Source organism: Peromyscus californicus, unplaced genomic scaffold (assembly GCF_007827085.1).
Source record: "Peromyscus californicus insignis strain IS unplaced genomic scaffold, ASM782708v3 Scaffold_14__1_contigs__length_90479793_seg_2, whole genome shotgun sequence".
Classification (NCBI taxonomy): domain Eukaryota; kingdom Metazoa; phylum Chordata; class Mammalia; order Rodentia; family Cricetidae; genus Peromyscus; species Peromyscus californicus.
In genome coordinates this window covers 35,965,788-35,980,195 of record NW_026294436.1, presented here as the reverse complement: position 1 = coordinate 35,980,195, position 14,408 = coordinate 35,965,788, and the positions used below count along the sequence as shown (strand labels likewise).

Here is a 14,408-nt window from a genome sequence, read left to right as displayed (position 1 = left end):
GCTATTCTCTCAAAAGACCTGAGTTAAGCTCCCAAGACCTATGCTGGGTGCCTCACGACCACCTCTAACTCAAGCTCCAGAGATCCAGTAACCCCTCCAGGCCTCCACAAGCACCCTCACACACATGCACATAGTACATATACCCCCTTATACATGCAAATACATGCACACACACACATACACACACAAAAAAACTCTAAATAAAATAGTGTTTTATTTTATTTTACTGCCACTTTGATGATAGATTTTACTTTCTGAATTCAGGCAACACCTCGAGTAAGAATCCTGTCTGGAGGGAGATACTTGCAAATTAATAATGCAGATCTGGGAGACACAGCCAATTATACCTGTGTGGCCAGCAACATCGCAGGAAAGACGACAAGAGAATTTATCCTCACTGTAAATGGTAAGGAAAATTACTGTTTCACAATTTGATTATTTCACCAACAGTACTAGAAGAGATAATGTTCTTCTGGAGCTTATTAAATGAATCCTTGGTCATGCTATTTACTTGGAAAGAGCACCCAGTTGGACTGATATTAGATCTGTATTGCAAATTAATTCACTTCAAACTGTAGATCTAGAGGTAAATACAACATCATACACACACACACACACACACACACACACACACACACAGACACACTTTCACTCAGGTACACATGCACACACACACACACACACACCACACACACATTCATACAGTCACACACAGAATGATTAGCAGATCCAGATGGTCGGCACCATCCAGCTGAGAGGAAACCATCACACTACATCTGTGTCTGACAAATGGCCCATCATTTCGTTTGCTTTTATTGGTGGTGGCTTGATAGCATACTGTACATATGCACAGTGTTACAGTTTCCTTAAACACTGTCATACTACTGTAATTTTCTTAAATATGCGTATCTAGGTGCCAAAACTTGCCAATATTCAGGAAGATATGTAGATTTCCCTCCATAACAATCCCTTTGGATTTTAACACAAGAAATTTTACAGCATACTGGATGACCCACACAACTAATATCTCTAATACTAAAATTAAAGTTCAGGCTTTGTATTCCCACATGAACTCTATGATTAATAAAATGCCTGTTCTGGGACTCGCATGATTAACCACAGATGTGCTTTTCATTAAAACAGCCCCCTTTCTGTTCTTTATTTAAAGTGAAGCTGTTCCAGCATTAACATTCTTTGACCATTATTTGGCTAAAGAGAAATAAGAAATATCAACTTTAATTTGCATCAGACCCAAGCTGAATTTTACTCACGCTTCTCTCACAGGGATTTAGATCAGGGATTTAAATTCTCCCCATTTATTCTTTATTTTCAAATGCAGGATGTCTTGAGTAAGACTTCAAGAGTTAGACTTTAATTCTATTTATTCTAACCTAGATTAGTGTAGACAAAGCTAATCACTTCACTTAAAGTTCTCCTTACATCTCCAGATTCTTAGCGAAGGCTGAGTTATTTATTTTAACTAGATTTCTGTTTGTTTTTTGTTCAGTTCCTCCAAGCATCAGTGGTGGTCCCCAGAGTCTTGTCACTCTCTTAAATAAATCAATTGTACTGGAATGCTTTGCTGAAGGTGTGCCAACCCCAAGGATAACATGGAGAAAGGATGGGGCTGTGCTAGCTGGGAGCCATGCAAGGTAACAAGGTTCTAAAAAGGGAAGAAAAATGCCGTCATGAGAAATTGAAATGTGAATCTTCAAATACTTTTTGCTAATGCATTATGTGGGTCTTATTATGTTTAGAATTAATATTTTCATCCTAAGATGAGAATCACAATTTAGTATTTTACAGGCATAATTCCTTTGATTATAATCCATCAAGACCACAGACCTGCTGCTACACACCTTCACACTGCATCCTGTCCCTGCTCCAAGGGCACTGTAAATATGTGTCACCTGAAACAGAAAAAGACTCACAGTAGATTTTACCAAGTCTTTAATGTTTATCTGAGTCATAGTGTAAATAATTGAAAAGAGCTGATTAAGAAGGATGTGCCTTTAATCTGTCTCATAGATACTCCATCTTGGAAAATGGATTCCTTCAAATTCAGTCAGCACATGTCACAGATACCGGACGGTATTTGTGTATGGCGACCAATGTGGCTGGAACAGACCGTCGGCGAATAGATTTACAAGTCCATGGTAAATACACATTTACAAAAAAACATCCAGGCTTTGGGTCAAACGTTTTTGTTTTGTGTTTTATTTGTTTATTGTAACTGAAACTAGGTCAGCTCATGAGGACCTGCACCTTAAAGGCTAAGTAAGCATATTCCACTGCATTGTGAACAAGACAAGACCCAGGCTGTTCCTTTAGTGTGGGTTATATCACCATTGTGCAGTTTGTGACACTGCTGTGGCTTAGTCATATGACAAGTCACTAAGGACAAATTTCAGGTCATCAGAAATACTTTGCCATGTGCTGGGTATGCTTCCCTCTTATTATTGTTTTTTGTTTTGTTTTGTTTTTTATTTTTTAGTTCCTCCATCTATAGCTCCTGGTCCTACCAATGTAACAGTAACAGTGAATGTCCAAACTACTCTGGCTTGTGAAGCTACTGGGATACCAAAACCATCAATCAACTGGAGAAAAAATGGGCATCTTCTTAATGTGGATCAAAATCAAAATTCATACAGGTAAGATTAAGTCATTTATTTTAAATATTTTTTTTTCATTTCCAGCTGGCACAATTGTACATAGTTATTGGTACTATATGATATTTCGATACATTTATATGATACATAATGATTAGATTAGGATATGGCAGCTCTGTCACCCCACACATGCGTACTTCTCTGTGTTGAGAGCATTAAAAGCACTTTCTAACAGCCGTTTTGAAATGCTTGGGTAACACCATCGGACACACTCCTCTGTGCACCGCACGCCTCTACCACCTTCGTTGCTCCCCCTCCGCCACATCCTTCTGTTAGCCCAGCTCTTTTGTTTGCTTTTTTTTCCCCGAGACAAGGTTTCTCTGTGTAGCCTTGGCTGTCCTAGAACTAGCTGTGTCCGTAGACCAGGCTGGCCCTGAACTCGAACTCACAGAGATCCACCTGCCTCCGAGTGCTGGGATTAAAGGCGTGTGTCACCACCACCTGCCCTCAACTTTTTTATCTTCAATACATAATGAGAACAAACAGAACCTTTTCTGTGTCTGGCTACTTTCACTTAGCATAGTGCAGTAAAGATAACTCCATTGAAAAATCCAACCTAACATTTAGAAACATTTTTTTAATAACCAACATTTGAACCCCATCAATAGGGGTAATAAATATATAAAGAATGAAGAATTAGCCAGTTGGTAGAATATTTTTCCTTTAATATGGAATTGGATTTCCAACCTATCTTTTTTTTTTTAAATAAAAGGTGCAAATTTTCCGTACACAAGCCCTGTGTGGCTGTTGGTGAGGTCTGTAGGCATGTTTATCCTAGCTTTGTTTGCTTCGTACTCTCTACAATTTTATAATGGCAATGGCTACAGACATCTAATGTGTAAAAGACAAACTGTTCTGTGAAAGTCAATCCAAGCTTTAGTTGTCAAATGAAAAGCAAGTTGAATGCCTTGAAATATAATGTAGATGTTTGGCTGCTTGGGTAGGTGGTAGCAAAGAGTATTTTCTCCAATTCTTACACTCTTCAAACTTTTCTGCCAGAGCTTACAATACGGCAGTGTGTGTTTATTAAGGACTAGACTTTAAGTCACTGAGAATTTCTGATGGTTTAAGGCAGCAACATCCCTTACCTCAGTTCAGCTAACAGTTATCCCATCAAAGGATCTGCCAGAATGTTAACACCAGGTGCTCTCACAGTGATACTTCGACAAGAAGTAATTGTGATTGACAAGGATATAGGAAACAAAGAATAATTCCACTGAAAGTCTGTCAACTCTGTCTTTCTCGTCCTTTTAGCTTTTGGCATTAGACTCAGTGGTTTAAAAGTCTACCTTGTGTGGAAAATGCAGAGGAAGCATGAAAACTACACTTCCATCAAACCAAACCCACTTCCTTTTTCTTCCTCCATTTTCAAGTGTGCATGTATACACATATATACCATATTTACATATATATGGGTACATGTGATAGGGGGTGTCCCAGGTGTGCAGACAGAAGCCTGAGCTGATGTCAGGGATTCTCCTCAGTAAATAAGATTATTCACTGTCTCAGGTCTTTCAATCAAACACATTTACCTATAGCTATTTTTGCTATACAGCTTATTCTGGGATCCCTCTCTATTCTTGCTAGCTAACTTACTCTGGGATCCCCATATATTCTTGCTAGCCAGCTTATTCTGGGATACTCATCTATCCTTGCTACACAGCTTATTCTGGGATCCCTCTCTATTCTTGCTAAACAGCTTACTCTGGGACCCCTGCCTCTGCCTTCCAAGTCTTGGAATTACAGGTGAGCCACTGTGTCCACTTGGAAGTTTATGTGGATTACTGTGGATCTGACCTCTGGTCCTCACATCTGGGAAGCAAGTGATTTAACCATTGAGCGATCTCCCCTGCCCCACGCCAAACTATTTCTATTCCAGTGTCACGGAGTTTGAAGAAAACTGATACTCTAACTTAAACTTACATTAAGTCTGATGTGTGTGAATTATTCTAAGCCTCCCAAACATTCATTTTTATTTTTTATTATAAATTAAGGAATGATTACCAAGAGATTCATGGAGATACATATATTACACATGTTAAATATATGCATTACGTATATGCTATGTGCATATACCACTTGTATATACATATACATGTATATATATAGCATAATGTCATACACACACACACACACACACACACACACACACACACACACACAGTACATCTCCAAAGTAGCATGACATGTGAAGAGGTGTGTAAAGCAGGGAAAAGAGCAAAACAATTGACTCCTTACTTACATGTCATATAAGTAACCAAATATCTACCAGCAAAGTTACTGATAGATTTTAAGATGCTTTATGTGAAGCATTTCAGATGGATCCAGGGACACATTCTATGCTATTAAACAGTGACTGTCAATAGATTTTGTCCACCAGGAGAAGCAGTGGTGATTATGATACATGCATTCAGAAAATGCAAGATTCGGCGTTTAGGAAGCTGTTTTTCACTAACATAAAGTTTAGATCCTTTACCATATAAAGTTAAGTTTTGACGTGCAAAATTTGCATCAGGCAAGTGGTGACCATTTCACATGAAGGAGGCACTCTTCCCCTCAGCTAATCTCGGTACCTCACTATGCCGTCTGCAGAACACGTGGACGCCGATGTCTGGAATCTCACGTCTGGAATCTCTCTTCTAGGCTCCTTTCTTCGGGGTCCCTTGTAATTATTTCCCCCTCCGTGGACGACACTGCCAGTTATGAGTGCGCCGTGACAAGTGATGCTGGAGAGGACAAGAGAACCGTGGACCTCACTGTCCAAGGTAGAACTGGCCGGAAAGTAGATCCTGCTGTCTTTTCGCCAGACAGCCTTTTTATACCTACCTGACACCCACGCTGTGAGCATCGGGAAGAAGAGGGACAGAATGGCTTCCGGAATGTGTAAGCGGTGGAGTGGAGATATGTGGTTTTCTCTTCTTGCTGTTTTAGTTCCTCCTGCCATAGCTGACGAGCCTACGGATGTCCTGGTAACCAGAGAGGCCCCGGCAGTCATGACCTGCACTGCTTCCGGACTTCCGGTTCCCTCGATTCACTGGACCAAAAATGGCATAAGACTGCTTCCCAGAGGAGACGGCTATCGGATTCTGTCCTCAGGTAACAAAGCACATTCTGTGAGTTCACCCTCACTGATTGGAGTAGTTAGCAATGGGCAGCCTTGCTGTAGTGCCAAAGACAGAATTGTACTATCTTGAGACTATATGACTAAAATGAACTTCTTGTTTTAAGGTTCATATAACTTAGCAAATAGTTTTGGTGCTAAATACTGTAATTTACTTTTTGACAATTGCAATAGCCATTCTTTGTACAATTTATAGTAGTGAGGGAAAATGATTTAACTAAATGGATATATAGGGGCTTTTCACTGAAAATAGATCTTGTCCTAAGCAGACACACCAGAGACAGGTTGGGTATCAACTCATCCTGAGATTTCAGGAGTGTGTGCATATTGTCCTAAGAGAATTTATGTGTTTCTTTAATATATGGGAAGTAATAGGACATTAACACTCAGCATATAGCTTTTGGTTTTAAGGCAGAATATTTTGGCTATCTCAGGTAGATAAGTAGACTGGTTAGAATTCTATCATAAAACAGAAGGTGGCTACCCCAATGTAATCACCAAGTTCTGTGCTAGAAAATAGTGTAGACAGCCTTGGTGCAGGGGGAGGGGCTTGGACCTGCCTCAGCTGAATGTACCAGGCTCTGCTGACTCCCCATGGGAGACCTTGCCTTGGAGGAGGTGGGAAAGGGAGGTGGGTTGTAGAGGAAGGCTGGGGAGCAGAAGGAGGGAGGAGTGGGGGATCTGTGGTTGGTATGTAAAATGAATAGACAATTTCTTAATAATAAAAATGAAAGGAGGAAGGAAGGAAGGAAGGAAGGAAGGAAGGAAGGAAGGAAGGAAGGAAGGAAGGAAGGAAGGAAGGAAGAACAGTGTAGAACTTTCTTGTTATAGTTGCCATAAAGTCGGCAGCTCCATCCAAGGCCTCTGTCCAAGGCCCGTGACATCCCATCTACACACAAACTCCATTAGAGATGCTCACAGAGTCATCCACAGTAGCTGGAAAGTAAAGCCGTTCAGATGTCCATCTGCTGGTGAACGGATACACAAACGTGGTATTGTCCACAAACAGGAAACCTGTTTGGGTATAAAAAGGGATACGATATTGCACTTGCTAAAAATGAATGGATCTCAAAGACATGCTTACAGTGAAATTAGTAACAAAAGCAAAAAACCAGAGTGTGTGATTCCACCTTGATGAAGCGCTTAGAAAAGGCACACCTATAGAGGCAGCTGGTGGGTGGATGTGGCCCAGAGCTGAGTTTGGAAGCTGGGAGTGACCACAAATAGACACTAGTCTTTTGGAAAGGTTTCTAAAATTAGGTTGTTGTTATCATTAATTAACTCTGCAAATACCAAAAAAGAAAACCCTCATTAAATAGTATACTTGATGGCCTTTCTGATAAGTAAAGTGTGTATCAATAAAGCTATGACTTCAAAAGAAACATGAGAAAGACATAACTTACTGAATTCGGAAAATAAAGATACACTCTGTATTAAAATATTTTTCTGTGGGAGACAGAGACAGTAAGCTCCAGGCCAGCTTGAGTTACACACGAGGTTCCAGGATAGTCTGGGCTCTGAAGCAAGTTTGTTTTGTGAACCCTGTCACAAAAACAAAGAGGAAAAAAAAATAAAACACTCTTTTTCCTATTAGGAGCAATTGAGATATTTGCTACCCAAATAAACCATGCAGGAAGATACACTTGTCTTGCTAGAAATGCAGCTGGCTCAGCTCATCGGCATGTAACCCTTCATGTCCAAGGTATGGAAGGTTGTTTGTTCACTAAAAACTTGCTGGGTGGGTGGAGTTCTTCTCCAGCATGTGCAAAGCCTGGGGCTTACCCCAAGCACCACGCACTAAAAGTTTGTTGATCTTGGAGGCAGAGATAACTATTTATTTGTGATTTTATTGTCACGTTTATTTTTAAAAGATGGCATTATGTCATAGTAACATCTTAGGAATATGTAAATATATTGTTCAATAGATTAAAATTACACATGGTTGACAAACCACACAGAACAACCTAAAAATGTGTTTCTTCTCTGGTTTCTGTGATCTCTTTCAACAATGGTTTTTCCATCAGAGCTCTTTTACTACAGCAGCTATATAGTGAGATTGAAAGAATGTAAGAAGGCCAATCATAGCTTTTCTCTTGTACAATCATCTCCCTGATGTTTGGGGACTGCAGATTTAGCACATTAGTGCTCGTCACTATAGCAGGCCATTCTGCTTAAAGTAAGTAGTGCTGTTCTTTTTATTGGTCGTCTTTTTGCAGACCCTCCAGTCATTCAGCCCCAGCCAAGTGAACTGGATGTCATTCTAAACAACCCCATCGTACTTCCATGTGAAGCAACAGGAATACCCAGTCCGTTCATTACTTGGCAAAAAGAAGGCATCAATGTCATTGCCTCAGGTACCTACCATGGTTTTAATGTAGATTACTGCAGCATATTTAGTGCTTTGTAATTCAGAAATCTGTATGACTTTTTATAAAGTGAAAATAAAATTTCTTTTCACTCTGCTTTTGACTATGGTGTAGGCAAAAGCCTTGCTGTTCTTCCTAGTGGCAGCTTGCAGATCTCCAGAGCTGTTCGAGAGGATGCTGGCACTTACATGTGTGTGGCTCAGAACCCTGCTGGTACAGCCTTGGGCAAAATCAAGCTGAATGTACAAGGTACTTGAGTAATTCATCCTCTTTGTCCTCACAGATGTGTGTAATGATATCTACCAATAGTTCATATGTAATTATTATGCTTGCCCCTCCCACAGCTATCTTTACTCTTAGATTGTAGTACCTTACCTTTTCCCCTAGAACTTTCCTATAGATTGTGTAACATGTTCTTATCACACCGTATGAGAAAACTTGGACCTCCACCCTATTTTTAAACTTCTATGAAACTCTACTTGATACCATAGCCACTTCCTTATGGCTTCACTTTGTGTGACTATAGTTACTCAGAGTTAAACATGATTTTTAAATATGAAATGGAATATCCTAGAAAGAAAGAGCCTGTAAGTTTTCAATTCTTTTGAAGAGTGCAATAAAACATTACCTTCAATGTGAAATATAAGTCTAACTAGCATATTCTTGCTTTATAAACTGAGTCTCCTCACCCAGCATCAGATGGCCTGTCACAGGAGTTAGCACTTGTGATTAGGCCCCGTTTTTTACTTCAAGGCAGCCTCAACTACAAAAGTTGTAATATTGACCATTCACATATGCTACCCAAACTGAACGGTATTTCCTGTGAGTGAAAAAATGCTAAAGAACAGTGTGACATTTTAAGAAAGAATGGATGACAAAAGACCACAACCAGGCAGAGTATCAATTGTCCTTCTTTGTCTTGGGCCATTATTAACCTCTTACTGCACCTAAGTTATAAATTAAACTTTGTCATAAGCGTATACATAGGGAAAACATGGTGTGTATGAATTTCTGTAGTATCATCCGTTTCAGACATCCACTGAGGGTCTTGCAATATATCTACTAGGAAAGTAGAACAAATGTGTTTGTTCTTGTTCATGGTAGCATATTCAGTAAGATTGTTTTTAGATTTATTTAATTTTTATGTGTGAGTGTATGTCTGCCTATCTGTCTGACTGACTGTCTGTCTCTGTCTGTCTGTCTGTGGGTATGTGCAAATGAGTACTGATGCCCACAGAAGCCAAAAGAGGATGTCATATCCTATGGAGCTGGAGTTACAGACACTTGTGAGCAGTTCAATGTGGGTGCTGGGAACTGAATTCTGGTCCTCTGCAAGAGCAGCAAATGCCCTTAACCACCAAGGTCACTTATCTCGTCCTTTTAACAGGATTTTGAACAAGAAAAGCAACCTGAAGCTATTGAGATGGCACTGAATTAAAGGTGCTTGTCACCAAGTCTGATGACCTGAGTTTGATGCCTTGGAGCACATGATAGAAGGAGGAAACTTACTCCCACAATTTGTTCTCTGAGCTCCACACATAAGCTGTGCAATTTGGGTGCATGCACACACAAAGAAATGACAATCACATAAGTTTTAAATTATAATAAAGCTCTACATTACTACTTTGTTTACACTATGAAATATGTGTAATATACACTTTAATAACCACAACCACAACTGAACTAACTTGATGAAAAAGCAGGGATTGTGTGTTAGTGTGTATGTGTGTGTGTGTGTGTGTGTGTGTGTGTGTGTGTGTGTGTGTGTGTGTGTGTAAGAGAGATGGGGGAAGGAGGGAGGGAGGAAAATAATTTTTCTTGTTAAACTGACAACTTCATGATATAATTTCTATATCTTGAATGGAGAACTTTCTAGAATATGAAGTAAAATGGTAGTAGGTTTCAAGATACTGAATTTAAATAAATTAATCCTGAATTTCCTCAAGTGTGGTTTTTTCCTATAGAGAATTAACAGACACATGAAGCTCACATTCCTGTTATTTGAAATCTTAATCTCTTCATCATTTCCAGCGTGTATTCAACACCCATAACTGGAAGTACACTAAACATTACAGACATATGTCTTCTCTTAGGCTTATTGTGTGAGCGGAGAAGGAAACATAAACAACTCATAAGTGAAATGATGACTAATTCTGGTCAGTGCTGTACAAAAGAAAGCCAAAGACTGAAATGATGAATAATGGAAATAAGATAAATTGGGCCATGTTATTAGGTCAGTGGTTAAGAGGCTACTCTTTCAGGTAAAGGGTGAGATAACAGACCAACCATAAATAAAGACAAGCCATCTTGCTAAAGTGTCCATGCTGGTGTTACCAGCCATTAGCAAGCAAGGACAGGACAGAAAAGCATGAAGGAGAGTAGACCTAGGCAGGGCAATTGTTGAAGGACCAGTCCCATTATAATGGAGTTGGCTTTCATTCTCTGCACAATGGGAAGGGTGTAGCCAGGATTGTGGTTTGGTGTGGACTAGACATTTTTGGGTGCTGTGTAGAAAATACCTTTGAGGATAGGAAGGAGTGGAGCTAGAAGAGTGGTTAGATTTGTCTAGTCAAAGGACCATGGTCTGAGACAGGGAGCCAGGCTGTGAGCTGCCCAAGAGTTAAGAGAAGTCATAGATTAAATATGTCTTTGAAGGTGTAAATGTCAAGACTGTTGATGCATTTGAAGAGTAGAAGAGACTTGTTTCCTGGGCTTCCAATTTGAGCTTGAGGGACTGGAAGTGCCATGAAGGAATACTAGGAGAAGGAAGCCATGGCTTCTGCTTAATCACATTGGATGCAGGAAACTTTTAAAACCCCTGATGCAAATTCCAGCTAGCATATTGACTAAGTATTAGAGTTCATGGAAGGTGTATAGTATAAGATAAAAGTGCATATACGGTCAGTGTTATCAAACCTTAAGGAGAGAGCATGGACAGAGAAAGCTAAGGACAAAGTCTTGGGACAGTACATCGCTTTGAACTCTGATAAAGGAGAATACACAGGGGAGGCAGAGGAAACCTGGTTGGAGGCTGGAGGAGACTAATGTTTAAGAAGAGAGTTGTTCTGAATGCACTGTAGTCACACACACACACACACACACACACACACACACACACACACACACACAAATAGGAGTCGAAATTATTTGTTAGTTTCAGCAACACCGTGGTCATAAAAAGAAGCTTCAGATTTGAATTTGTCTTCACTTAATGGTTAAAATGGTTGAACAATGAAGGGACAAAGACACACTTTAATATTGGGTAGTGTCTAAGCAGTCCATAAATAGAGAGAGATAGCTATAGACCTCAGAGGCTTGGGAGATTCTGGATAGGGTTCTCCTTGCAGATAGAGTGTGTAGTGGGAAGCACACATTCAGTCAGGAAACGCTAGGCACTTAGCACAGACGTTCGTAAGTATTTTGAGTCTTTTTTCGGTGGAGGATTTAAGTCTTGGTAGAGAATCCTAAGCAGTGACTGGTTGCTGGAAATCCTTGGGAGAGAAATCCTTACCAGGTCTGAAATGGGAAAAAAATTGTCCATACAGTTATTTTCTATAATCCATTTATCTGTGCATTCATTTGTAAATATTATACTGTGCTGAGGCACCATAATAAGCTCTCTGAAAAATGCATGGGTGAAAGTATCTTTGTAGTATTTCACAAGGCTTGAAGGAGTCCATTTTAGAAGTTTAAGTACTCAAAGTGAATCATGAAGTTTGTATGTGTTTAAATACTTCTCTAGACCCTCATGACTCCCTGAAATACTGTTCTAAATGAGATGCTTCCAAAATCTCATGAATCTATGCTTATCTCATTTTAAATTGACTACTGCCTACATTTGTTAGTTTATACAGACCAGTTTTCTGAAATAAGCTCATGAATTTTAATGTTCCAGACAAAACTAGACTATAGCGCTCTATTCTGACAGTACAGACGATGCGGGACTTTGCTTCCTTGAAGTGTTACTTTACTGCAGCAGGACCATAGGAGGTATTTTGTACACTCAGTTTGAACCTTCTGTCTTTTAGTTCCTCCAGCCATTAGTTCCCATCAAAAGGAATATGTTGTTGCTGTGGATAAACCTGTCTCCCTACTGTGTGAATCAGAGGGCTTCCCACCACCTGACATTACATGGCATAAAGATGGGCAGGCACTTACTGAATCCATCCGCCAGCGCATCCTGAACTCGGGCGCTCTGCAGATAGCATTTGCTCAGCCTGATGATGCTGGTCAGTACACATGCATGGCAGCTAATGCGGCGGGATCCAGCAGCATGAGCACCACGCTCACTGTCCATGGTAGGTGTTTTAACATGATTTATTTCCATCTGCTATATCACTGTGGCAATGAGCAAAGATCACCAAGAACAAATGGGATGGAAGTCAAACCCAGAGCATGTGTGGAGAGGAGTGCCTGTGTGTTTGACTCTCAAGTCTGTGTTCCATAAGCTGTGTTTGCTAGTGTATGCACACATCTGTGTGAGAGATGACATCAGCATTTCCAGGAAAATACGTGTGTGGCTGACATCCCCTTCATACTTCAACTGTTGGGGTTGTCTGACTTATGTGGTGACCATGTGCATTCTGTGGCTCTTCCGTTTCACTTCTTGAAGTTTCAAGTCATTTTAGCTCAAAAATAATCAGCATATGACCCAGATAATACATGAGTTTGAACCTTAAAGAACTGAAGATTTATTTGATCCATTATTTTTAAGTAGCACCAACATTCATCTGTACATTCTTTTTTCTTTACTTTGTATTAAGATATATAACAAAATATCTAAAAATCAGCATTGATGAGCTGGAGAGATGGCTCGGCCTTTAAAAGCACTAGCTGTTCTTTTAGGGGACCCTGGTTTAATTCCCAGCACCCACATGACAGCTCAAAGAAGTCTGTGATGCCAGTCCAGGGGATGCAATACCTTCTTCTGGTCTCCGTGGGCACTAAGCACAAGTGTGGTGCACAGACATACATGTAAGCAAAGTACTCATACACATATAAAATCCTTAAGTATATTTATTTTTAAAATAAAAATAAATGTCAGCATTAAAATGTTAATTTTACTGCATATTTCAAGACTAATCATAGAATCTCTAATAGTCACTGGTGGGAAACAATAGCAAATTAAACTTTCTTCAACTACTATTTTTCTGGAGTAACTTTTTTTTAATAAGTGGTTTTTGTTTTTTACTTTATTAAAAAATTCATAAAATATTTTTCAAGTACATCTGACTCTGCCTCAACTTCATAGCAAGAATGATTATTTTAAGTAGAATTCTTTTTAATTAAGTAATATACTCAAGCTAAAAATCATTTTTCATGAGTTTTCCAACTAACTTTCTCACTTTTAATTTATCTATTGAACTAGGGGTTATGCATTTAATCTTTAAGCAAAAATGTTGGTCTTTCCAAATATTTGTAGACATTTTATCAAAATTGTCCATGTGTCAGGTAACAACAAACCATTAATACATTTTTAAAATATAAGCCCCAGTACGTGTGCACCAAGGTATATAATAAGGGCAGACATTTTTTAACAAACCATTAAAACCAAAACCCTAGTCATAGGCGATTGAAAAACAAACTAAAATCACTTCTTCTAGCTAACAAGTAGGTTTGATATATGGTTTATTTTCCAAATTATTTATAAACTGCTTCTAAAATGAGGCCTAGATATTAAAAGTACAAAGCTAATGTCACCTATAAAGTCATAGCCTTAATTTTTTATTTCTAACAAGAGCTAAAAGAAACCTACTATGAGCAAGGTATGATAGCACTGGCCTGAAATTCGAGCACTTGAAATCCTAGGCAACGGAATCAAGAGTTCAAATCCTTGGCTACTAGTGAGTTTGAGACCAACTTGTGCTACAAGAGACCCAGTTTTACAAAACAACAAGAAAAATAAACAAGTATGTACCTGTAGCCCCTACCAGAGCAGGCCCCACACCCAGAAGTACTCAGCCAATACAAACTAGATTCCATGAAGTTTTTCTTCTTGCTGTTATTCTTCTTAGTTTTCTTTGTTTTATTTTTTTTAGGGAGGAGAGAGCATAAAGTTGAATGGGTAGACAGGTAGGAGAGCACCTAGGATGAGTTGGAAAAGGGGGATGAATATGATTGGAATGTACTGCACAAGATTCCCAAAGAATAAATAAAACATAATTTTAAAACCAAATAATGAATGACCTGCACAAGATAATAAAACCAGTTAAAAATTCTTGCATGGGCGAGGAACAACTATTAAGCCCTGCC

At 39.3% G+C, this 14,408-nt stretch overlaps 1 protein-coding gene across 3 annotated transcripts in view; it reads left to right on the top strand.

The window, feature by feature from the left end:
- Window positions 1-14,408, top strand: part of Hmcn1 (hemicentin 1) — a 442,580-nt gene that overhangs the window by 371,477 nt on the left and 56,695 nt on the right. For all 3 annotated transcript variants that reach the window (XM_052737150.1, XM_052737149.1, XM_052737151.1), the window contains 10 exons: window positions 265-406; window positions 1,508-1,652; window positions 2,029-2,156; window positions 2,495-2,651; window positions 5,313-5,434; window positions 5,601-5,765; window positions 7,385-7,492; window positions 8,007-8,144; window positions 8,271-8,405; window positions 12,185-12,454. In XM_052737150.1, coding sequence (XP_052593110.1) covers window positions 265-406; window positions 1,508-1,652; window positions 2,029-2,156; window positions 2,495-2,651; window positions 5,313-5,434; window positions 5,601-5,765; window positions 7,385-7,492; window positions 8,007-8,144; window positions 8,271-8,405; window positions 12,185-12,454 — 1,510 coding nt within the window. The remainder of the gene's footprint in view (window positions 1-264; window positions 407-1,507; window positions 1,653-2,028; window positions 2,157-2,494; window positions 2,652-5,312; window positions 5,435-5,600; window positions 5,766-7,384; window positions 7,493-8,006; window positions 8,145-8,270; window positions 8,406-12,184; window positions 12,455-14,408) is intronic.